The sequence below is a fragment of the Botryllus schlosseri genome, chromosome 2, assembly GCF_051294905.1.
Source record: "Botryllus schlosseri isolate E-star chromosome 2, Bs_hap1, whole genome shotgun sequence".
Lineage (NCBI taxonomy): Eukaryota > Metazoa > Chordata > Ascidiacea > Stolidobranchia > Styelidae > Botryllus > Botryllus schlosseri.
The window spans coordinates 27,932,187-27,959,984 of NC_137237.1; the positions used below are offsets into that span (position 1 = coordinate 27,932,187).

Below are 27,798 nucleotides of genomic sequence, written 5' to 3' on the forward strand. Positions count from 1 at the left end.
TCCGCGTCCACTTTTCGTTGACCTCTTTTTCGGGTTATGGCAGAGTAAGCCGCCTTCATGTGCATTTTTGGCCGTGTACCGTGTTAATTAGATATATTCCACTGGACGTTTTAACATTTTCGCCCCCCCCCACTCGCCCCTTTTCACCACCTTATTTCTCAAAATCGCCACCGTTGGGTACCACTGGCCTACATTGTAATTCACTAAGTTTTAGCATGGCTGAATTACCTAGTTAACCAGGCACGCATAGAACACCGATGTAGATAGGCAAATTATTTTATTTTGTGATTGTCAGGTTTCAATGACAATGTAATTGAAATTGTCATTTGGCAAAATTTTGATCAAATTACAATTATACAAAATAGAAATGCTGCAATTACAATTACATGAAAAAATTTAATTAATTACATTCACTTCAATTACAATTGATCCAACTCTGGTACCCAATAACCCAGATATTTGGCAATGTGAAATCGTGAGCAGGATTTTTTTTTAAAGTTGCATAAATTTATAAAAAAACTCTATAATTTATGTTAATTTACGAAATCATTTTGGGCCCCCTTCGAGCTCACCCCTCCCCAAATTAGGGTGTTTGGAGTGTGGCAGTTACGGTCCTGGTTACGCAACAATAAAGCATCCAGTCTAAAGCACCAATGTTTTTATTGCTGGGGTTGCCAACCGGTGTGCTATGGCCACGATCTTCGATCAATGCACAAATTGTACAGTATACAACCGTACAAGCGCCTATCTACCAAAAGCAGCCTGCCTACCTAACTAAAATGCTATCTACTGGTACTTCATACGAAATAACGAAATGAAATACTTATAGCTTGTTATTAAAAGACAGGTAGGTTTTCATTCCATACGCAATACTGTTATAAAACGCAAGAGTCAAATAGCACGGCTGTCACAGTGTCATCGTCCGAGAGGTATCAGCTCATTGTAACCGTCGGTCATCTGATCTCGCCGCAAGTTGCGATAAAACCGTATTGCATCGACGTTCGACCGGACGCACGAAGATGAGAAATCGTCCACTTTGAGTCCTCGCAAGCTCGTCGCGCGCGATAGAGCAACGTACGCCTGTCCACATTCGAACACTCTGGAAAGGCACATCTCCACGCAATCGAGAGACATACCCTGAATGAATGGAAAGACCATATGTCAATGGTTTTCCAGAGTACTGAGCGATTACAAGCAGAGGTGGGTGGTCAGAAACGAAGTACACTCAATTACGGACACCGGACCAGACAACCACTTTATTCGGTCAAAATGCTCGGGAGTGGAACAAAAGTTAAAATTGCATGTAACAAAATCTGTTGATTCGGACAATTCCCCGCTGAATTCGGACATCGGTTTGCGATTCTAATCGTTAGGGTATGACACAATCAACTTTGTTCGTTAACACAAGATGCAATTGCATTGATTTAGGTTTAAAAGACATTCCTACTTTGTTCAACTTAACACAAGATGCAATTGCATTGATTTATGATTAAACAACGACATTCCTACTTTGTTTAATTTAACACAAGATGCAATTGCATTGATTTATGTCTAAACAATCGACAATGAATTCATGCAAGGCCTTGCCAGCTTCACAGTCACTTTTAGGTCCTTACAATTGCGTCCATCTTGCAGAACAGAATTGTACCACAAAACGTGTAGCATTAAAGTGAAATTGCTCATTGAAGTAAATGAAGAGAAGAGTAAGACGTTTCCTTGACAGTTCGGTAGTTTGTTGCGTTGTTGGGATCAAAGAGTATGCGATTAGTGTCAATTACTGCAGTATAGCTGCAATCCAGTTACTACATAACAGTGCTGTACCTCAACACGTTGTCTTGTCTGCCGTTTCTCCACATAATTTGGCCAAAGTGAGCAGTACCACAGTGTCCAAAGAGTTGACTATAGTTACTTTATCGGAGTATGTTTTGCCTGCATGCACTACTTTACTAACTCAAATGCTCATGTCATAGAATACTTCCACTTCTACTTAGCAACTTTCAGACAGAACTAGGCCTCAAGTACTTGCTTACTCGGACATCGCTAATTCTACCTGCACTCAAACAGAAATTTACCACAGAACTTCTGCTTCTACTTGAGAACCGACGATGACTATTTTGACCACGTTTCTGGTTACAAGTAGGCGATAAGAATCGCAATTGATATCACTAGCAGCCCTGGTAATAAGGAAATAACCTAGGTTTTCAAAGTAGTATGCATTGCTACCCAAGTAGAGGTAGAAATAACCGCATTTACCTGGCTTTTATGAATCGAGATGGCCCACGCCAGCTTCAAAGGAATCTGCTTTCGGGCGGCGACACAATCCTGCGAAATTTTCAGCGACCATTTCTCGTGCGTAATGGTTCTCTCAATACCGGACAGAAATCGGACTATGGGCAGGCCCAGATTTTGAGGTTGGGATAACGATTCGCCTGTAAATTGAGAAAACAAAGTGAACAATAAGACCAGGCACCAATAAACGGAGATGGAAAAAAGTACTTTGAAGTCTTAACGATACTCGAATAAGATAACTGCCAATCAAACAGGCACAAGCAGGATACTCTATAATAATAATAATAATATTCATATACATGCTTTTAGCCATTGATCAGAGGTGGCTACTTTTGAAATTGCAAGATCTCCGTGGCTAACGCAAAGTGACTAATGATATTGCAACTAGATGCAAACTTCGAAAAGACATATCCAGTTATCCGAGCCCAGCGCCCCCTGAGCGTTTCCGCTCCCTTCAAAATTCAGATCGGCCCTTGGGCTGGCGCTGGAGCCCCGGTTAGGAAACACTGATCTACAGTCCGCTAGAGAATTCATTTCCTCAGTTTTTGAAACTAAGTTACTCTTGAGTTTTATAAAATGGAAGGTCGCTTCGGATACAATTTCACAGTTTTATGGATGAAATCAGCATATCACTAGCGAAAAAGTCCAAGTCTATTTTTGAACGGGCACATATGCTACAATCTCAAAACTTATCACCGAGAGGCAGAGAATCTTTCGCCGACCGTCACATACAAGTACAACAATAATATATAAAGACAAAAAAACGAATTCGGATATGGCATTGACTGTGTGTTGTCCGAGACGTTGCACATAACATATCGTGCTCCATCTCTCGCCTTACCATGGAAATTAATCTAATTGTGCTCAAGTCAAATATCACCAGAATAATACCTTCAAAACTACATTACCAACCAACACATTACTTACCAAGCAATTGAAATTTCGGTATTCTCATGGAGGGATTCAGGCTGTTTGTAAATCCTGTTATCACCCCTCTTGCCCCATTCACCAAACCGGCAGACACATCAAGATTTTTGGTCAACATCACCTACAAAAAGTGCATTGCGTCACACAGGAATGTAACAGAGTTAAGAGTGAACTAACAAAATATAGAGGAAATTTCAAGACCATGTTCCCAGTACGTAGACATCGGTTTCAACGTAACAAGCTGAATAATCCAGTAAACTAATCAATACAGCGCACGATTTTGTTTGGATATGTGCTAAACGCAGGCACATTACCTGTGCCCCAAGCTTGAGTGTTAACTTCCTGGTGTCTGGCAAAGCTTGATCTAATACCGCGGAATACGACGACGAGTTATCTTCGCAGTGATAAGTGCAAGAAGCAGCAGAGAGCTCTTCCAAATGTGACTGAAAATGAATGGATTCTTGATGGAACACATGCGAATTATATCTAAAATTTTACAAATGACTGCGATTAATGAAATATCTTATTGCTCAAAATAAATGATGGTTAAAATAAACTTTTTACCACAAGAGGACGGATACTTCTAGGCATCAGATTCCAAAACACAATTCTATAAGATCAGGAAAAAGTCAAACGCATTCTGTACAATTTTGCAGCTATATTCAGTCCCAATCAGGTGGTCAGTATAAAGTACTTCTACTTTTCCAGACAACTCAGTCAGGTTTGGCCTACTTTAGTGGTTTGTAGGCTACTTCCACTGTTACACAAAACAGTTTTTAGACCAGAATTCTTACATCTTGGACTTTGAATTTTTCAAGATTGAAGTAGTCTTGTAATATATCAACATTTATCACTTTCAAGAGTGAAACTTTCGAAGAGCTTCTTTGAGGTAGCCTACAGAACATCCATATACAATTGAATTGTAGGCTATATTATTAATGAGCCCGAATATTTTCGGCTGACACTCCGTCAGGGGTAATCGTCAGCAACTAATAGAGAATTGGAGAGAACATTGCATATGTATACCAACAATCTTATCTCAAAATATGACGTCACCGGCATGAAATTTCGAACAGTAGATGCGAAGAGAGCTCTTAATCTAGGGTTACCATATTTCTGTGACCCCAATTCCGGACACTCTTTAGCGCCCACGAGTGGTTTTCAAAATGAGTTATGACGTCACAGTAGCAACGCTTTGCTCATAGACCAGAGGTGGTCACGATCCGGTTCAGGACTCAGGAGTATGTGGCTGTGTGTTGCGTAACCAGGACCGAAACCACATTTTTCAGCCCTTTTGCTCCCAAATAAACAATGAATTTGAGCCCACCATAAGATAATCGATACAACTTCTGGGGGAGGGGGGGGGCTTGCTATATGAATCTGGTTTCTATATGCATCTGGTCGTTGAATTTTTTGAAAGAAGTCTGTCAATAATATTGGTTGTTCCATATATTACTATTTAGTTACTACTCTCCGCCCACATCCTTATGCCGGTGCGCACCACGGAGCTTTATAAACATTCCACATCCAGTGGTTTCCAACCTTTTATGGTCGCGAGTCCATCTCCAATTTGAAAATGTTTCTTGGTCCAGATCAAAATTTGACAAGCTGATTGCTAAAAGAAGTCAGCACCTTTGCCCAGACTCACGGGCTGATTACGTTCAACACGTCTGGAACCACTATCTTTGAATAAAGCATTTAAACGGTCCTTTAAACGATCTCTAGGAGTATACCGTTCTCATATAGTTGCGATTCATTTATTTCAGTAAATGAACAGTGTTCTTAATTATATTTTATTGCAGTTTTTACGAGGGTGGTAGTCCCCATATCAAAACCAATAAATGTGATAGTAAATCACGCGCAGCGCGAAGAAAAATATCATGCATCAGCATAAATATTCCCCAAAATAATGTTTTTATGTTGATTTACGAAAACAATTATGAGCCTACGTCAAGTATTCAAAATTCCGGACATTTGGCATATTTTAGAAATTCCTCCCGGACGCTAGTTTGAACAGTGAAATTCCGGACATGTCCGGGAAATTCCGGACGTATGGCAACCCTATCTTAATCTCAATGTACTAATTTTAGATGGAACAAGATAGTAAATCGAGATGGCACTCTCTTCGCCCCGATCATTCAAAATTTCCCACAGGTGACTTCATATTTTGTGATAAGGTTGTTGATATACAATGTTCCTTCCAATTCTTTACTAGTTGCTGACGATTACACCTGACGATTGTCAGACGAATATATTCGGGTCCATTTCATTATCCATATACTATTCAAGAGTAAAATTGTCGTAAAAGTCACACTATCACGACGGTAAATGAATATGCTTTCGAAAAATGCACAGTTTTGCATGTCATCAGTCATTTTGCGTTGGCCGCCATTTTGGAAAGTAGCCATCTACTCGCATAGAGAAGAGAAGCTATACTTTACTGACCAGTGACCACCAATGCCTAAAACTTCAAAATCAAACCGACCGTATTTGTGTAATCGACGTCTTCACGGTGTGTGCAAAGTTTGGTAGCGAGTATTCCACTGCCGCCGAGTTTGTTGTTGCTCGTCTTTTGCAAAATAGCAGAAGTGGCCTCAGTACACCTAGAATGTAACCATTTGTAGATTCAAACAACAAAATATTACTGATGCAGAGTCTTGAAAACGAACGCTTCGATTATTGTAACGACTGAAACCGCATCAATCAGACCAATGGTTCTCAACCGCCGGTCCGGAAAATATATTATAATTTCAATTGTATAATGTAAGGAGGCTTGTCCAATGTCCATTAATTAGAGGAATAAAATACCAAATGTCGAATGGAGTGAGAAATTACGAATGCATCACTTTCCGCTCAATATAGAGTTCATGGTATAAAATTCACAATGCTTCAATTGTACCAAGACCATCAACTGTTCAGATCCGGGGCAGGTAACATACGACCCGCGATGGGATTTTGAGCAGCCCGCAGAGTTTCTACCCTGAAAGCGAAATTCTAATCTCAAAACACACACATTTGCGAGCAAACATTTTCGACCATGAACATTAACAAGACAAGGCGACATTCCAACATAACTGATGTTCACGTGCAGTCTTTACTAAGGGTTTAAACATCCGACATGCAGTCACATTTCAAAGAACTTGTGGACATGGAGCAATAACGAATCTGCTAATTCTCAAGTTTAAGGCTATCTGCTTCCAAGATAGTCCCAGCCACCAGTATTGATTACCAAGCAGATATTCTACACAAAACACAATCAACCTTCCGATTCTGATGTCTTGCAATAGTCGAACGAAGGTAGCATCGTTTTGTCGATATATCTGTCGCAGCTCTATGCATTTTGAGATGCAATCCGCCCAACACTTTGCCTGTACATAGGATATGGAGAAGTTAGATCGGTGAAAAGCATCAGTTACTTGTTATTTCGATTACTTGAAAGCACATTTTTTTCCTCTCGGCACCCTTAGACACCGGCGGCAATTGGAAGAAATCCCCGCAGAGAATAAGCTGAATCCCGCCAAACGGTTCACTGTTGCGTTTTGCTACCCTGTCATCGAAATGTAAAAATAGTAACGCCTGGTTGACATCAAACAAGTCTGCTGTATGAAAATAGGCTACCAGCAGGTTCAATCAAACATGATTTTGGGGCGCTGAATACGACTCTGACATTATTTCTGCTTTATCGCATCACGTTTTTGAGATATTGTATATGTTGCATATTTCTACTATTTCGAGGTACTCGGGTAGATTTTAGCTACTTGCAGTACTTACTGAAGTGGTAATGTTTTACGACTACTTCAACATCTACCTGAACAGTATTCTAGATGAGCCAATTTAGTTTTTTATGAAGTAAAAAGTAGTTCAGAGATAAGATTGCACCACTATCATGAGCTAAGTTGTCGTAAGAAACGCGTGAAATACCCTCTGAATCACGGTAACTGAATATATTTTTTCGAAGATTCTATCCAAGGTGGTGTTATTATAGTCCTTTTGCGTTAGCTGCGTCGATACATCTTGCGATTTCGTATGTAGGAACATCCGACTAACTGTTGAAAGTATGCGACCAAATATCGGCTACTTAGAAATTTACTCACTTTTAGTAATTCTCATACTTTTCATTTCGTCTTCCACTTGAAATAGTTTTCACATGTCTTAGAGATGACTACTTCTACTTGTCCTCGAGTAGAAATGTAAGGCATTACTTGTGTTACTTCAGTAGCAACGCCGATCACTTCGACCAACTCTAGTTCATAGTAAAATATTACGGCAAATCAGAAACCACCAAAAATATCATACAAACATAATATTAACATAGTAACACGTGCATAGCGTACCATGGTTATGAGAGGCTATTCTTCAGAGATTGAGACAACTTCATTTGGAATAAGAGCAGTTTGAAGTTTGACAGAGTGAGAAAATGCAGCCCACTAACCTGGCAATGGCCTCTAATTTATCAAAGAAATCTCCGTCAATCATAGAAATTTCGTCGATAATCAGATGCTGGCATTTCTTCCATTGCTTTAACACCGACGGCCGTTTCATGGCGGCTTCAATACAGTGTTGAACCTTCGATGAAAAGAATGTATCACATAAAATGACATTTGCAACTGGATAAGAACACTTGAGTCCAAATTTTCATTGGAGTGTTCAATACGTAAAGCTCGGGTGTGGCCAGTAACAACAGTAGCTCTAATTTTTCAGAGAAATCAAAATGGCATTGCCTACTCGCACTACTATTTGTAGTGACATTAGTTATTTTACGTTAACTACTAAAAGTATACAAAGCGACCAAATCTTGCAATCAAAAGTACTTTTAATGACTAATTTTCTACTTCTGCCAAAACTAGTTTTGACAGTCTTAGAAATTGCCACTTCTACTAGTAATTGAGTAGAAAATTACACTACTACTTCTAATCGATTACGGTACCAACGTTAAGTACTTTGACTGCTGGCGAAGCTTTATTTGAACTGTTGGAAAACACGGAGTTTATGAAGATATTCAATTCGCTTTTGCAAGTTATGCAAACTCGATTTAATACGGTCAGTAAATGATTTCGGATATTCCGAATTTAGTTGCGATATTGCTGAACTCAAACTTGTATTCGAACGCAAAGTCACAAGAAACAAACTCCAGATTTTAAAAATATACAAAGAACAGACTTTGCATTCCACAAATATCAGAAAACCGGGGTTTACGACACAAGATTTTCGGTGAAATGAGACGCACAAGTCCAGTCGACCTGCGGCGTTTTACATGCGGTGCGTCTTCTTGAAACTTACCGATCCCGAAGCTCTTCCAAGGCCAGCAAACGAGTGTAGAGTCATACCACCAATTTGGCAAGCCGCCACACCGGTGCTTGCCGTTACGAAGGTATGAGCCGGAGGCAGCATGCCGACAATATACTTGAGCAGAAACGACTTTCCTGAAATAATAAACAATTGGTATGATGCAGCTAGTTTGTTGTTGCCATTGTTACAACATGAATTTCATGGTCCATAAATATGATCACTTTTTTCATATTTTGCCGAATAGGTGTCACTTTTGAATCTGTTTGAATCCCTTTATTTTGTTAATAACTCCTAAAATCGGGTTAAAATAGATGTATTCTTGCAAAGGATGCTGTGACAAAAGTCTTAAGCTTCAAGTTCTGCACCATGCACCTGCTGTATAATAAACAGATTTGCGATTTAGGCACTGTAGTACATGTTTCCTATGCCGCGATATGACCATTTGAGGTTTACAACCTCAACCATAGTGGAAAATAGAATCGAAACTATTATTCTCGTTGATACCTTGACTCTCTACTCGACTCGAATCAATTGTGCCCAATCCTACTTGTAATACGAGTGGCAGATTGCGTTCTGAAACCTTCTTAACTACATTACCAAAGTTGGCTCAAAAATCTACAACACATATTTACCCGTTCCCGCACTCCCAGTGAAGAAGATGTTCAACTTGTTTTTTACGGCAATCAACACTCGTTTCTGTTCCTGATTGAGTTTTTCGACCGGGAGAGATATCATTCTGCGTTTTGCTGCCGCTTCGCCGTTGGTACCTTTCTGAAAGAGAGAAAGAGATTTAAACGGGTGGTTCTCAACCGCCGGTCCGCGTCAACTTTCTGGTCGATCCGCCAAATCCATCACAATTTTTCAACTCAGTTGCAAAATGCAAGAAATTTGACGCTTGCTCATTAATAAATGAAATGAAACCTCAAATACCGTAGCATGGTAATAATATAGAGCTCACAGTCTACTCTAGACTTTGTGAACGTCACAATGCTGCTATCGGTAGTGCTGCAGCAAACCATGTTTGTAACCAAGTCACGAGACTCCGAGTCACAAGTCAATCTCACTTTTATAGTTTTACCTCGACTCAAGTCGAGTCATTTTTAATTCACCACCAAGTCAAGTCCGAGTTTAAGTCATCGAGCAGAGTCTGAGTCATGGTATTAGGACTTGAGTCCGAGTCTAAGCCATTGCGTTGACTGCTCAGTTTCCAGTTAAAGTCATCTTGTTAAACCCACTTTTTATAACTGTGTCTAGTCATATCGAATGGTTCGCATTTATAACATACTAATTTTCCTCACTTTTAGCAGTTTTTGATCGCATCAAGTGCCAGTTACCAATAGACGAAATCCCAATAGTGTGGTTACTTTACTATTCTTTGAAATTATGATAAAATGACGGTCTTGGCCATCTTATTCTCGAGTCATATGACTTGGTTCGAGTCATGCGAAATGACTCGAGTCCAAGTTGAGTCAAGTCTTAGTCGAGTCATTTTGGTATTTCAAGAAAATGACTCGAGTCAAGTCGAGTCATCAGAAAATCGTGACTCAAGTCTAGTCATGACTCGAGTCATTACAACCTTGTAACAAACTGTTAAAGATCAGTTAGTTGTGAAAGCTAAGAAGACTAGTTTTTCGTATGACGTTGTGTTAGGTTGATTTTGATATTTGGAGGTTTATCAGTCAGTCGGTATATACAGGCGCGTATCCAGAGCGCGAAAAAGGGGGGGGTTTTGCGTTACGAGATTGGCTATTATGACGTCATCATTACAATTACTCGTCTCCACGCCATGGCGAATATTTACGATATTCTATAGTTTAATAATAAAAAGAGATTTGCGGTGAGTGGGAGATGTACGAATACGATACAGACATTGCCCGAAAATCGCGTTTCTTTGACGGTATGATTGAAATAAATTCGTAATTGCTCACATTTAGTCATGAGCCAGCAAACGCCGCCCGTCTCCAAGCGCGTAGTTCCGGCCAGAGATGCGCGGTTTTGTTGGTTTTTGACGATATTATGCGCACGGTCGGTAGTATCGCAGCGGACGAACAAGCGCGGAATAAGGCGGTAGCATAAACGAGGGCGATCGCAATCACCACAGAGAGGTGTGGTGTGAACAGTGTACAATGTACATCGTACACGAATGTGTGCTTTTCGATGGCTTTACTAGCCGTACGGCTGCGCGTGTAGTACGTGCGAAGGTAATTACACCTTAATTGCAAGTACGCAAGTCAGTCAATTAATACAAAGTACACACTGGGATAATAACTTGATCGACAGAGAAACTTGTCAGCCGATAACTATACTACTAGGCCTACTCAATTCTCCCGTTCAGCGACAACACAGGCCTGTATTCGGACGCCACCAAGCCACCTAACATTCGGCAACGTGGATTGCTAGGCTTGTATTTTGAAATGTGAATGTCAATCGTAGACCATTTCTCGCCAATAATCGCGAAGACAATGTGGATTTGAGAATAGCATTGTCGTACCGGTGCCGCCGTGTCTGCGTCTCGCTGATCAATCAACACGCCGTGCAATTCTTAATTAGGAAGGCGAGCAGGTGCAGCGAATTCGCGGGCGATGTTGATTGCCGACAACTTCGTCTTTGCAATTACGTATCGCGTCGGCCAATTAGATTAGATTTTCCTAAAATGCGTCTCTCGTTTTAGCAAGGCGAGAGAGAAATCGAGGGAAGAAAGTTGAGAACGTCAGCTACTACCGCGGAAATGTAGCTGAACAAGCGCAGAATTCGTATGGAATTAGCGAAATATAATGACCTATTTTATGCTTTCGACCAGTGCTTTTCAACCTTTTTGCGCTTCATTCGCACTTTTTTTGTAAAATAAATTTCATTCGCACAAACTAACCGAAAATTTTTATGCAAAAGGAAGATGAAAATACAGCATTTATTTGTTCAGATGTGCAACAAATTGGCTACTAGGTATCTTAAGCTATCAAGTGTTGCCGGTTCGAGTCCGACCGAGATCGACTTCAGAATTTCTATACTTAAGTGTTGGAGGTTTATGTAGGCTCCTGCCCGTCACCTCATCCGCGTAAGCGGTGTCTTACAAAAAGCATAGAAGTGGACCGTGCTATAAGTCGGCAGTTACGGAATAAAAATGAAAAATATCGGCCTAGTGTAAATGACCATAGTAGTCGACAAACACCATGAATACCGCAAACAAACAAACAAACATACAAGTTTAGTGTCTCATTAAAAAGGCTACTATTTTCGCTCGTTTTGATTTCAACTACTTCACTAAAACCCTTCTCTGCCTAACAAGTTGTTGGGTTTTGTACAAGAACGTCTACTAGTGCTTGGATGGCCAGGACTTAAAATTTGTTCTGCACTCCTATCCAAAATACAACGTCTTTTTCACGAGTGAAAAATGCTTGCTGGAAGAAATCGATTTTGAGAGCTGACGAAAAGGTCTAGGAGGCTTCAGTATGTCGAAAGGGTGAAAACCCCAACTGTTTGCGTGAGGCTTTTGCCTTATGTCTTGGAAAATAAGGTCTAAACCAGGGGTTCTCAAAGGGTGGGCTACAGGAGCATTTGAAGTGGGCCACAGAGCTATTTAGAAAATTTTAGAATTACTGTAAGTTTAGTTATATTTGTTATGTTTACCGCTAAAATATATTCATATTATCTAATTATATGTAGGCAACGTAAAGCTTGTCATCGACTCTGATGAGACGTAGTGGCACGTATGGAGTCAGCATGTTCAAGCCGAAGACGGGAGGGAGAACGGCGGCTTTTCCCACTGGCTATGACAACTTACGGATAACAGCAACTAAATTAATTTCGAGTATGTAATAACTGGAATGTAATGCTGAAGTATCCAAGTATTCTGGCAAGGTCATATGTCGTATGTTGTTGAAAGGGATGTGCAATAAACTCGGAATGAAGTGTAAGTGAGGTATAGATTTACTGTACTTAGGCAAGTCGAAATATTGTAAGATAAAACTAGCAATAATTGTAAATTATTAGCAACTTCTGGTGGAGGTATCTGCACCACCGCAACGAATCGCAATTGATTGAGGATTTAGCAGAGCGCATAAGTCTTAGAAGTTGGTTTAAAATGTCTGACCTGGAAACCATTGTACCTAATGTAAGAGTCACACGAATTGATTGTATCATTGGATTGAATATTCTGACATCGTAACTCGAGTTGGTTTGGTACAAAAGACATGCAATGTGCATGGTACAGCATGCACATTAAATAAATATTTCCCCACTTCTCCGTAGTACCCCATTCACTGATGAATTGTTTGAAGCTGACCCAGAATGATTACCGTATCATATTATTCCCCACAATGGTGGAAATAAAATCTCAATCACACAGCGTATGCGTGGATTTGATTATTGTGTTTCGCGACGCGAATGGAGCAGCGGACGATCATAATATAATCAGAGTTTTAGCCTATGATCTACCCGGGCCGTAACTGCTGTACCCAAACCCCCAATTGCGGGAGCTCGGAGGGGCCCAAGATAATTTCCTTGGTCGTTTGTTGGAGGATATTTATCAGACATGAAAATTTTCTTCGCGCTCTGCGCGTTTTCATGGGCCGAAAGGTCTGCATAACTGCATTTAAATATCATCAGTGAATTAAGAGAAAAATGCGCATATTTTAGAGAAATAGGCATAACGGCGCCTACGATTACAGCGCATTGAACAGGATTAAGACTCCAAGATAAGAGGTGGGCCACAGCACATTTTCAACCCGGAAAATGGGCCACGGCCAAGAGAGGGCTGAGAACCCCTGGTCTAAACGATCAAGAAGAGTATAGACACATTAGATCTCGCTACCTTATGAGACTTTTTTCGATTTACCATTTTATATCTCGCGAGTATGTGGGAAGAGCAAATCCCTTTGCGACCGGCGGACCAGTATACTACCGCGATCGTTTAACACGGAGGAGTCGTTATTTATTCTAAGATTGCTCGACCTGCATTACTTTCTAAACTGTAACAATCGATTTATATCTATAGTTATTATGAATACGCATGCATAAGACCATGTACAACCTATTATATCAATGTATATCCTGCTTGAAATGCAGATTGAACACGCAAAAACGTTTCCCGCAAAAGTGAATTTGTAATGATGTTCGCGTGAATGAACGCCTGGAATATAAACCATTGTATCTTCCGTTCTAGACGTCATATAACCAACTACAGTTATCTTCTATGACTTGTTGTTGGTCATATTATTCTATGAAAGTCCTTATATCGAAGATTAGCACGTAGAGATGTTTCAAATCGACGTGAAAGAAAGCAATACCTTATTACGTGAAAATCATGGCTGCGTAGGTTCATCCGACTCGTTGCGGCTTCAAACAGATGTACAATTGCTTCAGGCAATTGCAAATTGTACATATGATTGGCCATTATCCTGGCATATTCATCAATATCCCTATCATGGGGTTTAGTATTGTATACGAAAGCCGACACCAGCCCTAACACTACACAAATAAGCGTGAGAGTTAGGCTATTTTGGTACCAGAGCCTGTAATAACAACACCATATAGAGGCAGTTATATATCGGTTTAGATCAGTTGTTCTCAACCTTTTTTGACACGCGCCCCCCTTGGAGATGGTCAAAGAAATCGCGCCCCCCTGACCCCCTTGCATTTATCGTCATGTTAAAAAGAGCACATCATCTAATACAGAGGTGGGCAACGTTTTTGATAATCATGGCCGCATTTCGATTGCTTATGTAGCGTACGGCCGCATTCCAGGGCATAGCCGCAATGAACGATCTGGACGCAAAATTCCTATGGTAAACTGTCCATATCCCTTCCCGGTGAACTCCGGACTCTTCTACTTTTCACAATGGCCTATTGTACGCACCGAAATCGCGAGTGGCAATGTTATGAATAGTTGCCGGGAGGTGCATATTGTCGCGCGGAGCGCGAAAATTTTTCAGGGCCGCGAACGAATTGTTATTTCTTGCCAATTCCCATTCCGGCTCAGATTAAGAAGGGCGCTACTGCATTAAAATCGAAAAATGAAGTCTAGTTGAATTGCGCGGAGGGCGAAGAAAATTTCAAGAGTAATTAAAATCTCTCGAAAATGCGGGAGTGAATTCGTAATTGCAATTTGCATGTCTACGGCCGCCAACACATACTAATTGAATTAGGCGTCGACGTCCGCTCAAATTCCCTTCTACGGCCGCAGGCTGCCTACCCCTGATCTAATAGTATACATAAGGTATATCTTACGCCAATTTTGAATCTGCATTCTAGTTGTTGAGTCTTTTACATTGCTGACAAATTTCTCCAAACTTGTTTGAAAATAACAAAAAAACATTGAACAAGACATCCATTAATTAATTTCAAGGTAGGTCACCCTGAGACTAATCCTGATGCTGGTAGTGAGTACAGAGAGCAAGGCGTCGTTCTGTCCTTTCAGGCTAAATTTGATCAGTTTTGGAAATTAAATAAATTGTGTTGATTTATATAGCCTAATTGAGGGCGAAACCGGGCAACCCATGTTGCATCTAGGGTTGGATTATCCGGATAACGGTAAACCGGTTAACCGGTTAACCGCAGGTATTTCCACTATCTGATATCCGGATATTTTTCTGCCGGTTAACCGGATAAAAAAGAATCGTTGCTAATGCATTTTACACGTTTTAGTAAGCTTCAATAAGTCGTATTCAGTGTTGGCACGGCCGATTAACGAGAAGCGTGTTGCCAATTAGCGAGATGCGTCTGTACACATTGCACAATGTAATGTGACGCGATCTCCTGCTGAGAAGATCGTTAAATTAGGTCATTGATTGCCACGCGCTCGGCTATCGTCTCTGGCCTGATTTATCGCGTCTTCAACAAGCCGATAGTTCCACTGGATTGAAGAATCGCATCTGCAATAGGCCATGTGCAGTGTACACACTATTCCATCGCTGGCCTGCACAATCGCATCTTCATTGGCTTGGTGCTCACGATATTATCGTTGACCTGCACAATCGCATCTGCAATAGGCCTACGAACGATATAATCGCTGGCCTAACCATCTCGGACCCAGCACGCATTGGCTCCTATCTCTCGATGGCTTGTTGACGATATGCCGTTAAGTGTATTCTAATTAGTGATTCTGAGAGTGACACCGCGAAACTGAATGACATCGAATGTTCGCGAAAATGTGCGTGCGTGCAAGCGTAATTGATTTCCGCTGATGATTAATTCGAAAAAAAAATCGAAACCCCCTGATTTTATTTCAGTCCCCCTACATTTTCGGCTGGCTGCGTGCCTGATCACGTGAATTAGAGCGAGGTATGATGTCGGCATCAATTCCAGTATCAGCTAGTCGTCCTTCTAGTACTCTAAACCTAAACATAAGGATGGTCAAAAGGATGCAAAGCCGTTGAAGTTTCCGGCGTACGACCTGCCAACTTTTTGACTCTCTACGAAGCGCTGCTTTCTATTCAGCCCACTTATGTGGAAGCTGAAAAAGCATTCAATGAACGTGGACTCTTTGTTACAAAATTCCGGTCCCGGCTACAGGATCCCACAATTGATGCATCTGTGCTTTATAAAGAGGGCATTGCAGAAGCAGTGAACATTAAATTTGCGTGGTTTTTCTCGTATTCACTCATACTGCGCGCGTAGGTAGGTACTTAACAATAACACTGTGTAATGATTTTGCGATCCGTTTTACATGCAGACCTAATGAAATCGATTGTCTCACTTAGCAGTTATTATCCGGTTAACCGGTTAGATAAATTCCAAAATATCCGGATATATCCGTTATCCGGATAGTGAAAATTATTGATATCCGAACTAACCCTAGTTGCATCTAAGTCTGTCTTAGGCAGTGCAGTTCGCAAGCTACTAACAAGAGCTGCCCAGCGCGACAAGCTTTAGGCTACTGTCAAAGCTATGAAGCAATGAATGACTTACACGTGGGAATTGCTCTCTATATCTCCAAAGAATTTCAAAAATTTGCTGAAATGAAGTTGAAATCAGACTATACTCCGTTGAGCGCGGTGGCTAGAGTTTGTATTTTGCACGCTTTCTTGAATATGGAATAAATTTCATCTTCATTAATCGTCTTCTCATAATGGATGCGAAACACATGTTCAGGCACGTACAATTTATACTGACTTCGTCAATTTCTCGCGCCCCCCCCTGAGAGCCTCCCGCGCCCCCCAAGGGGGGCGCGCCCCCCAGGTTGAGAACCCCTGGTTTAGATGGCACACGACGTTACTGTTGGCTTCTATGACTACTGTTGATCATACATGGAACATTAGCCGTGTAGAATACAGTTCAAATTGATGTGTCATAAAGCAATAATGTATCAGATGAAATGACTTCTGGAGCGTATATGGGCACTGGGCAGTGTCGAATAAGCCAATATGTGTAGACTTACGAATCCGTTATGCAGTTGCAAGTTACATAAAACAAGCCACTGGGGTTGATACCACTTCAATAGCATGGAGATATATAAAATAGTTACTATGTTATGTAGAATTGGAAGTGAATTGCCTTACGCGAGATTACGCGATTACGTAATCGATTACTCATCGGCGGCGGCCGCGTGATTCGGCTTTTGTCTACCTTTCCAAGATCGTAGCGCTGGGCTATGAAGCGCCATAGTAGCGTGTAATGTCTCGTTGGAACGTAGAGATTCATGCGGAACGTAATCAGGTGGTCATATACCAAGAGAGGGCCTAAGTATGACGTCAGGAGATATAGAAGAACAAAATTGTATTTTATTTTCAAGAAATCGAGAACATTTTCTCGCACACCGCTATTCCCTCTGGCGTCTGAGCCGTAAGAGTATCTCAGACCGCTAGGCGGCTACTTCAGGTTTACGGCAATATATTGGGCGTCGATTTAAGCCATATGGATGACATTTTATCGTCTTTTTTTGTGGATGCAGTAAAATTTTGGTCAGTACGTCGGCCGATTAGAAAGGGATAACTGACGATACTGTGTGTTCTGCTCTTTAGCTCAATCTAACTTGAGAATTCATAACAGTTGAATAACGTTAACGCAACTTTTTAGACTACAACCAAAATCTGAGTTTTTGTGTGGCACCCGAGCCACACCCATGAAAAAGAATTCATTTTGAAAATTACAGTAGTATGCTACGATTTTACGGACACGACATGTATGACATACAGTACGCGCACACCACAATTCTATCCAACACAGCTCTACAAAATATGTCTGATGCACGCGATTTCAAATTAGGGTGCATTAAATACCTACGCGTGTCGCAGTTGTACTGCTGTCTTACTCAGATTGCAAGAACAGGACTATTACGTGCCGACAACGTAGCATATCCATATCGAATGATTTGGCCATTCAGTATCGCTCATTTTTTTGGCCAAGGTTTTGTCGACTCTTATGTTTTGGCACCGCATTTCATCAGCGGGTTGTTTGCCAAAACTTTGCGCCATCATTTGACCCGACTCAGAAGGGGTTGGCCTCGAAATGAATGAGTCTCATAGACCTGAACTCGCTCGTTGCACATCGCTAGTGACAAACACTAGCTCATCCCAACGGTCTTCGACCATGTTTTCCAGAAACACCAGTCGGACAAATCTCATCATGAATTCTCATGATAAAACCATATTTTTTGCTTGTCTCGCTTATTGGCTAGAGTAGCCTACTTCACTTCGTGACCTTAGATTTGTAAAAACTATCGCAGGATTTTTGCAATAAATTCAACAGATATTACATACATATTAACGGATAGCTCTGCCAACGCGTCGACCCAAAATTATACTCTTTGCGCTCCATACTTTAATAACCCATGATGGGGTAAAAATTTGCGTTACAGTAACTTGCAAATGTGAGTCTGTAATGATGGTATTTACTACTATCCTCGTGCCTCGCAATAATCCAACAGTTATTACGAAAGTATGAGGATTTTTAGCGAAAGAAAGCAGAAAGTCAATTTGACGTCATTTTTCGAGCCTGTCGCAGGCTCAGACGGGCTGATATAGACCTACTCTATGTCTGCCACTCAGACGTGGACAACTATGAAATTTTCGGCTTTTCCAAATTAGATTAGAATTAGATTACTAGCATTTCGCTCTAATTTAGTGAAATTAGACAACTATAATTATCTAGTTGTCCAAGTTTGCTGTCACTACACAAGCTTCCGAGCCAGGCTTTTCGTTACGTGATAATTATAGTGCGAAAATATTAATTCACTACGGCTTGTGAGAGCTACGATTAGTGGTGCATCGTAAATTAAACAAGTTTTTACAATTGCGTCGCAGCAACAAAAGTTATATTGCCATTGAATTTCCTAATAGGTTTATTTGAATTATTCCAGGTCAGAAATATCAGCAATTATTATTCACGATTTTCATTCGCACTCATCCGGGATTTTCATTCGCACCACCTCCGTCATTCGCACTGCAATTTTTTTCATTCGCACTAGTGCGAACCGTCACACAGGTTGAAAAGCACTGCTTTCGACTAATTCGGCGCATGATTCCAAGATTTGGTAGGGGTTTTAGTACCCTCAAATAACATTAACACGCCATATTCGCCTTCTCATACGTAAAAACGAATATGTTAAACTACTAAATTAGCAAATATTAGAGGCTATATTTTACATCAATTTTTAGGATTTCGAAAAGGGGGGGTTCCGACCCCCTAAACCCCCCCCCCCTGGATACGCCACTGGGTATATATATGTGTTTTCGAATATTACTGGTCCACGAAAGGTTCGGAACAACCGGTTTACATGATATACTCGCATTTCCACTATGACTGCCGACAAATATAGAGATTAGAGATTGCAGAAAATTATATGTAACAGGATAGGCTATATACCGCTGATTAGCATAAGTGTTCAAAGAAGCCGACAATACTACTCGAGTAGAAGAAACGCCACAGATTTCTACTCAATTACAAGTAGACGTAGCAATTTCCAAGACATCTCATTGCAAGATCGCAAGATTATCTTCACAACGAATATGATATGACTGCATGACACTACAAATGGACACTTTATTCGAAATTATCTTCTGATACAGGGGTGACTTCACACTATTCTTATGACAATTTCGCTTGTAAAAGTAATACAAAACTACTTTCCATTTTGCAAAACCCAAAATGTAAAAGTAAGGTCTGCCTAAAAAACTGTTAAATTAGAAGTGAAAGTAGGTTAAAAACTTGAACACCAGAGCAACTGGTTCAAGTATGGAAAACCTACTTAAAATCTGAAAAAGCATAAATACTTTGTCATGTGGGCTACCTGCGCTCTGTTGGTGGCGTCTCCTAGTGGTAATTTTCTCTTGCGATTCTCAGGCTTGACCGCGTCACCTGGTACGGAGGTTTGAAATAATAAAAAATGTATACCGGTATTGTAAAAATTGTATCAGTATTGTATCTCATCGAGTATTGAAACTCAAATAACTCCATTTAGCTAGGTCACCTTTTACAGCATTCTCTTTCGAAGCGTTTCTTTCATTCACTTTTGCAATGTCTTTTTCATTCAACGGGCTGATCTCTTCCAATGCTTTCGGAAGTCCGAGCAACATTTTTTGGCGGAGAGACATCGGACCTATATCCAGACAATTAGGTTTATCACTCGCTTGTATGCGAGGTCATTTTTTAATGTAAATTTAGCTCTGGCGCAGACAAGTCAGTGGATACCAGATCAAGTCAGAACAGCATATTGTAATTGATTAGTGCCTACTCAACATGCCATAGACATCAGCGACAGAAAGTTTTCAGTTCATCACAAATATGAGTAAGTATTTTTTCTGAAATTCAATGCTCAAATCGGTTAGGCCTATAAGTGAATCCTTGGTGAATTTGGCATTTGGCAGAATTCAGCACTTGACAGACCCTTATCCTAATCTATCCCCGACATTAATGCATAGGCTAGATCCCAAGTGCCGAGATCAGAATGAACCATATTCAGTGAAGACATTCATATTCGAAATTACCAACACAATATTGATGCATCACTTTAATAATTTCAACAGGTTCATTACATTTCTAATGCCCAACTCCCCAGGTGCCAAATTAACTAGTAACCGTCATGTCGATGGTGCATGTTCCACAAATCTAAATTGATGACAAAAATTAGCCTAAAGTTCCAAGCCTTCCCACATATATATATAACACAAATGAAGTTGAAATTGGACAATCAGAGTGTTTTACATATCTGCATATTATAGCCTACATTTTCCATCTTTACCATCTCCAATTTCAAGCATGGATTACGATTATTCCAGATAGAAGCTGGACGGCAATGTGTTTTAATTCATTTTTATGCCCCCACAAAAGCATCGTAATATACACTTACACATGATCAACTGGAGATAGCTACTGGTTGGAATGGTGCGAGACTAATTTTCGAAGACGTTCAGCTAGGCAGTTTAACAAAGTTACTTTACAATCGCACAAATACTGACCTTTCCCCTTCTCATTGGATAGCTTCACCGATAAAATCTTGCAGAAATTCTTCAAGTTTTCCGGAGGGCAGTTGGAAAGCAGAAACCGGACACTGTGATTGATAATCGTGATCGAGACTTTTCCTTCCTAAAAATCAATGGATAACTTTGTTTCAAAAGTAGTATTACCGCAATAAATTGCAAAGAGATAGCGTTAGGGATGGGGAGTAGGCCTATATTGCCCGCTATGGAATCTCAGTTCATTTTTGGAAATAAATCCTGCATGATAAGAGCTTTTCTGCATAGAATAATTCAGTAATTAAACAGAAAGTTCTGCGTGACGTTGCCACCAATTCCACTCTGTTATATTGCTAAGTTACCGGTAGCCTACTTGTAGCGTTCGAAGAGTACCGGTATATTGAAAATGTCTTTGATGAAAAAGCAAAATTAATTTTGAAAACATTACAATCTTATGATAAAAACACTGAACTCAGTTGCAGTAACTGCATTACTAAGGATGTAGGCCTAATCCTATTTACAGAATGTCATCATTAGCGATATTAAACTGATTGTTGTAAAACATGGCTTTTTGAATGCTCGCGGTATTGCGAATTTGTATGGAACATACATGTTATTTTCTAAAATGATATATTGTACACTACAAAAAATAATTTGCAATTTTGGTCTCAAATTCAAGACATTAGGAAGATTTGGTATCATTTTCAGCAAATTCAGTCTTACTGATGAAGTGAGGTCTTGAAATCGAGACTGATTCAGCTTTTCAAGACCATATTAAATTGTTAAGATTATTCGGTCTTAAAATGAAGACTGATTCAGCTTTTTAAGACCATATTCCAGTGGCGGCTCGTGACAATATCGGGTGGTGGGGCAAGGGCTGCGAGCGACTTTTATCAACATGACGTCACAATGGCGTTTTCCAACGTAAAAAAGTAACTTTAATATGATGGTCACATGAATTTCCCGACAACAGTGATTTTAACGTAGGTGCCGCGAGAGGTTTGCCGGTGAGCCGTGACTTGAAGTGTGGTAACAAATGTTTTATTCATTTTTTTTAATCAAAGGATTATTTTACATAATGTACGTGAACTAAGAATCGTCCCTATGCCACGAATCAATTATCAGGTCATCCTTAGTAGCATGCGTTATGATTTCATGGTAGAGTTAGAGATTACGCAAATCGATAGGCCGTCCGAAAGTGTTTCGTACACGATCCTGGTGTGTTACGACCACTGAGCTGGTGGTTACGAGTTACGACCAGGTGATAGGCAACCAAAGCGGAGGTACCCGGCGTACGATTGGATCAATGGACTGGACAATTTCTATCATCATCATCATTGGTTTATTAGCAATTTTATCAGTTCAATACACCACAAAAATGCGATACAATGAAAAGACAGGAATATGTCGAAGCGACAAGGAGTAGTCTTCTAGACCTTTAATTTTCGCTCTAAAGGCAACTGCGTAAACTAGCCTACGTACGGAGCAAAGATTCAATACGATTCATGTTCGCACTTGACTTGACCAGACTAATTCCAATGACTAGAACTCGAGAGATTGCGTAAGCCTAACTGCAAAGGTCAACGACTTCGGACACATACGCAATTGTTATCTCATGGATTGGGCCTGTCATATTGAATCCAGAACATCAATTTGAATGGTCTTTGAAGAACTAAGGACAGCAGCCTCGGAACTTCGGTCTCGGAACAACATAGTACATTTTGGCCTTGAAACTGGAGATTGTGACGCAACACATACGGCTTACTGTCTGCTGCCAAATCGCCGTTGGAAAATATATTAATCAATAAATACATGAATGAAAGCCGTAAACTTAGCATACTGTTACATGAAATCATCGAGAAGTAGCATTCGCAATCTCATAACCCATTCCGGCATGGTACACTGTCAAAATCAATACAAACAGACGAACACCGAACTTTGAGTAAAATAGATCGAGGAATAGGCTGATCGAATGATCAGCTGTTAGCCGACATCGAAAATGAAATAGCTATCGCATTTGACAGGGGATTGTAAGCAAATGGTTTGAAGGCCACAATTTCACAGTGAAATGCACATTGGCGAACATAAAATTATGTGAATATTTGAATGCAAACCGAGAATCTTAGTTAGCTGTTTCATGCGATCATCGAGATATACCATTGGAAATATCATCACCGATCTCGTTATGGAACGCAGACTAGATTAGCACAGACAGACACCGGCTTTTCCGTGAGATCCGCAATGATGTAGGTAGGCTAAGTATCAGATCAGCGCGCATCTCTACCATACTCGACCTCGAAAACGAAATAACTGCCTCAATCATTGAGCGTCAACTTTAAGACTTGGCACCGCGTTCGATACTAAAATCAAGACATACCATGCAAAAGCTCATGACTAGAGCCCGACCGATATTGGATTTCTGAGCCGATACCGATAAGACCGATATCCAGTACCTCCACCGATAACCCCGATATATTCAGCCGATATTCAAAAGATATGGAATCCAGCTCAAGGCCCATATTTAACACCTCAGAGCATTTATTTCAACAACTTTACAGCCATTGATATGCTTAAACATGAAATAAATGATCTTGGGGCTGTAAAAATATATCAAAAGCACCAATCCAGCAGTTGCAGATTACAGTTCACGAAGCACAATTTCTCGGGCCTTTCTCCAGGGACTGAATCTCTGTGGTCTTTCATAAATGATGTATATAGTACTAAACACAGTGAGCAGTCTGACACTTGATACCATAGCTAGTGGCACAGCAAGAATTGGAAATCTTTCTTCATTTCGGCTCCACCGCTCCCGTGCAGGGGATCTTTCCTTCGATGGTTTCACCAAATATTGATATTAATATTGATATTCTTCTGGCAGTGCACCTGAAGCCTTCAGCATATCATTAACAAATAGATGAAGAGAATGTGCGAAACAACTCAAATTGTACACGTCTGAAACTGCTCCACGCCTCCACCCATCCCCCTTGGCCCTTGACCATGAGTCCATGACCAGCATGTCAACAATCAATTGATTTTACGCTCTTTCGTCAGAATTGGCCAATGTCATCACGGAATCAAAAATTTTCGTATCAATTATTGGCATTACTCCACGTTTGCTTGATTTTCTTGCCCTATATGCTCGCATATTTCCTATCATGGTGGGCCCGCAGGCCTCAGTCAGACGACTTCATGCATTACTGGTATAATTAGCTCTGTTGGTACCGAACCAATAGCACTATCTTCAGAGAAATGTTTCGACGCGACGCTTTTCTTTATCATCACGAGGGTCAGTCCAGCATGATTGAAGTTCTCATTTCTCTTACTGATTAAAATCTTCTGCAGACAACTATCCATCCAGCTGCTTAGTGATCGATTACTGCAGGGGGATTCCCACGAAGTCAGTGGGGCATAACGGTGGTTAGTTATCTATAATATTTTTCAGATAGGCACACCTACTGCCCTGTATGCAGTATGCCTTATGCAGCTTAGCCATTTATTTTTATAATTTACCGTCCTCGTGTCTTCTATCGACTTCTCTGACTCCCTGCCACCATGATGTGACGTCACGAAAATGGCCGATATTTTTTGAACTCCAATGGCCGATACCGATATTTCTCTCCAAGCGTGATATCGACTCGATATTATCGGCGAGCCGATAATCGGTCGGGCTCTACTCATGACAGATCTAGGTATGGAACATCGTTAAAATCAATAGAGACCAATAACGGCTTTTGCGTAAATCTGTTAGCAATAAATGAAGAGTCAGCTCTCACTCGACTTTGGAAACGAAATTACCACCCACATAGTTCAGTGACAAACTTAAAACTTATTACAGCGGTCGATACTAACATTAAGACTTACTGTGCCAAATATCATGACCGATCTCAGTATGGAACATCGTCAAAATCAATGGAGACCAATACCGGCTTTTGAGTAAAATCTGTTTGCTGTACAATGTACATGATAGATCAGCACACACTGAACTTCGGAAACGAAATTACCACCCTTATCTTTGAGTAGCAAGCCTGAAACTTGGAGCAGTGCTAAATACTACCTTCACGACATATCGTACCAAGTTTCAAGAATTATCATGGTGCGAAACACCGTCAAAATCGACATATACCAGCAAAGGTCGAGTCAACGCATATCACGGTAACCGAGTTCAGATATAGATACGATTGTTACATCACACCTTAAGGGCGACAGGCATAGTTGCCCCACTTGCTCGGCCATTTTACGTATAGGAGAGAGTAAATCACCGTTTCTTTATTGTGCGCGGCTTTGAGAGAATAGATAGTGAAAGCTTGTTATGAGCGCTACCGGGGCAAGCCCCGGCTAGGCATTCACAAAGCGAAAACACAGAAGAGAATTCGATTTTCGCAGAGACTTCGCTATGTATGGGCATTTGTTAGCGAAAGCAAAAGAATAATGCGGGTTTCGCCGTGATCTCGGTATATACTGATTGCTGTGCGTCTATAAATGGTTAAATTGTTATTGAACAGAATTTTAGGTGGGGCAATGCCCCAGTTGCCCTATAGGACGAGCCGCCACTGCCATATTCAATCATGTCAAGATTATTTGGTCTTAAAATTGAGACTGAAATAACTTTTAAGACCATATTGAATTTTCGAAATTGTTCGGTCTTGAAATTAAGACTGATTCAGCTTTATATGACCATATAAAACTGTCAAGATTATTCGGTCTTAAAATTAGGACTGATCAAACATTTCAAGACCATTATTGAATTGTCAAGATTATTCGGTCTCAAAATTGAGACTGATTCAGCTTTTTAAGACTACATTTGAATTGTCCAGATAATTCGGTCTTAAAACCGAGACCAATAACATAACATAACATGGTTGAGTTATATTTTTGATCTGAACAAGTCACACACAATGTACAATGCGATAAGACACAATGCGATGTCATGAACAGATAGGAAGATGTAGAACGACACGCATCAGTAGCGATCCTTTACTCTAACATCCACCTCGGCCTAGAGTGCCCGATGTCACAGTTCTTTTTCGATGTTGATCTTTTTGAAGCCGCGGCCCTTTCTACTAGTTCTTTTCCATTCATTGTGAGTGCTTTCTTTCGTCGGGTCTTTTTCTGGGCTTTTTTTGTCGCCGTAAGAACGGCAACGGCAGGGGAAGAGGAGCCCAGATAAACCTCCGACGAGAATCGAACGCGGTTCGTCTGCGTGCGCGTCTTATAAGACACATTGTGCTTTTTGAGACAATTTTTGATGCATCAGTTTTTCTGGTCTTGTTTTTAAGACGAATTTTGCTAATCAAGAAACATCATGGTCCGTGGTCTTATAAATCAGAATGGTAAAATGTCATGAGCCCGGAGCACAAGACGTAATTAGCTTTCTTTGACAAATTTTGATCCATCAAAGGTCATTGCAAATATAATCCAGCAGTGACTTGAGAGCGGAGAGCCAAAACGTATTTGGTGGTGCCATGACAATTTACCATTCTGATTTATAAGACCACGGACCATGATGTTTCTTGATTAGCAAAATTCGTCTTAAAAACAAGACCAGAAAAACTGATGCATCAAAAATTGTCTCAAAAAGCACAATGTGTCTTATAAGACGCGTTTATTGGTCTCGGTTTTAAGACCGAATTATCTGGACAATTCATAATGGTCTTGAAATGTTTGATCAGTCCTAATTTTAAGACCGAATAATCTTGACAGTTTTATATGGTCTTATAAAGCTGAATCAGTCTTAATTTTAAGACCAAATAATCTTGACATGATTGAATATGGTCTTAAAAAGCTGAATCAGTCTTCATTTGAAGACCGAATAATCTTAACAATTTAATATGGTCTTGAAAAGCTGAATCAGTCTTGATTTTAAGACCTCACTTCATCAGTAAGACTGAATTTGCTGAAAATGATACCAAATCTTCCTAATGTCTTGAATTTGAGACCAAAATTGCAAATTATTTTTTGTAGTGTAACAGTAAGTGCACACCAGGCAACGTTATGTTCGGAGATCGGAGCTAAAAATGCTCTGCACAAAAATAATACAATGCCTTATAAACAAATTACCTTGAGATACTTGCAATGGAACTTCAAGTCTTTGACGACATATTTCTGAAAAGACTGCTTGCCGCTCGTTCCTCTGAACCCAAGAACAACTTCCTTGTGCTCATTTCGCCAAAGCGATATTTCCCCCTTTCGCGAAGCTTGTCTTTTCAAGGTCTCTTGCGATGAATTCAGGTTCTCAATAACCACGTTGCATATCAAGGATGAATCCGAGCTATCCATTTGTGCATGTATTTGACAAAACACATAAACGATCCCGAAATTTAAAATCTAACACACGATACCGATACTCGAGAAAGTCGTACACTCGTACTCCACTCCAAGATCTTGTATTTCAATTTCAACAAAGCTTTACATTTCAAATCCGCGCTTCTATGACGTCAATTTTAAATCCCCCTGGACACGGTCGGTTTAGCTCGAAGTTTATGGAAAGGACGTAGTTTAGAGAGAGAGAGAGAGTCTTTATTTTCATCCAACCAAAATACATAACACACGGCAGTGATGGTGGTACAGAAAATATTCTTGCACAGTATTCGGTATTAGATAGGAATGATCGATAAGACAGTGAAGGTCATCTAGTCTGATCACACCAGCATCAAACAGGTACACTTGACTCTAAGCAGTCTGGCTGTAAAAAAGGTTACAGTAGTTAAAAAAATAAAATAGAAGAAAAATTAAACGATGGTAGCAAATGATCAATGAAGCAATGTCTGGGCGAGGTAGGGCAACAGTGTTAGTGTAACGACAAGAGGTGATTTTTGTCCTTGATGTTTTTGCGGCATATACACCGACTCATAATCAGTGTTGCCAATTTAGCGATTTTCGCGCTAGATCTAGGCGATTTTCCATC

At 40.4% G+C, this 27,798-nt stretch overlaps 1 protein-coding gene and 1 long non-coding RNA gene across 2 annotated transcripts; one reads left to right on the forward strand and one right to left on the reverse strand.

Annotated features, from left to right (window-relative positions):
- Positions 1-815: 815 nt before the first annotated feature.
- LOC145434349 (ATP-dependent DNA helicase PIF1-like) lies at positions 816-27,320 on the reverse strand. Its single transcript, XM_080311714.1, has 14 exons — positions 26,952-27,320; positions 20,898-21,024; positions 19,905-20,038; positions 19,730-19,792; positions 9,138-9,276; positions 8,497-8,639; positions 7,649-7,782; positions 6,649-6,763; positions 6,478-6,584; positions 5,702-5,819; positions 3,531-3,659; positions 3,217-3,337; positions 2,254-2,429; positions 816-1,137 (listed from the first exon to the last, which is right to left on the reverse strand). The coding sequence occupies exons 1-14, from the start codon at positions 27,168-27,170 to the stop codon at positions 916-918; spliced, it is 1,947 nt and encodes a 648-aa protein (XP_080167840.1). The 5' UTR covers positions 27,171-27,320; the 3' UTR covers positions 816-915.
- LOC145434351 (uncharacterized) lies at positions 18,613-23,426 on the forward strand. The gene is made up of 2 exons (XR_013913354.1): positions 18,613-19,792; positions 19,905-23,426. It is a non-coding gene; the product is annotated as an uncharacterized LOC145434351 (long non-coding RNA).
- Positions 27,321-27,798: the final 478 nt, after the last annotated feature.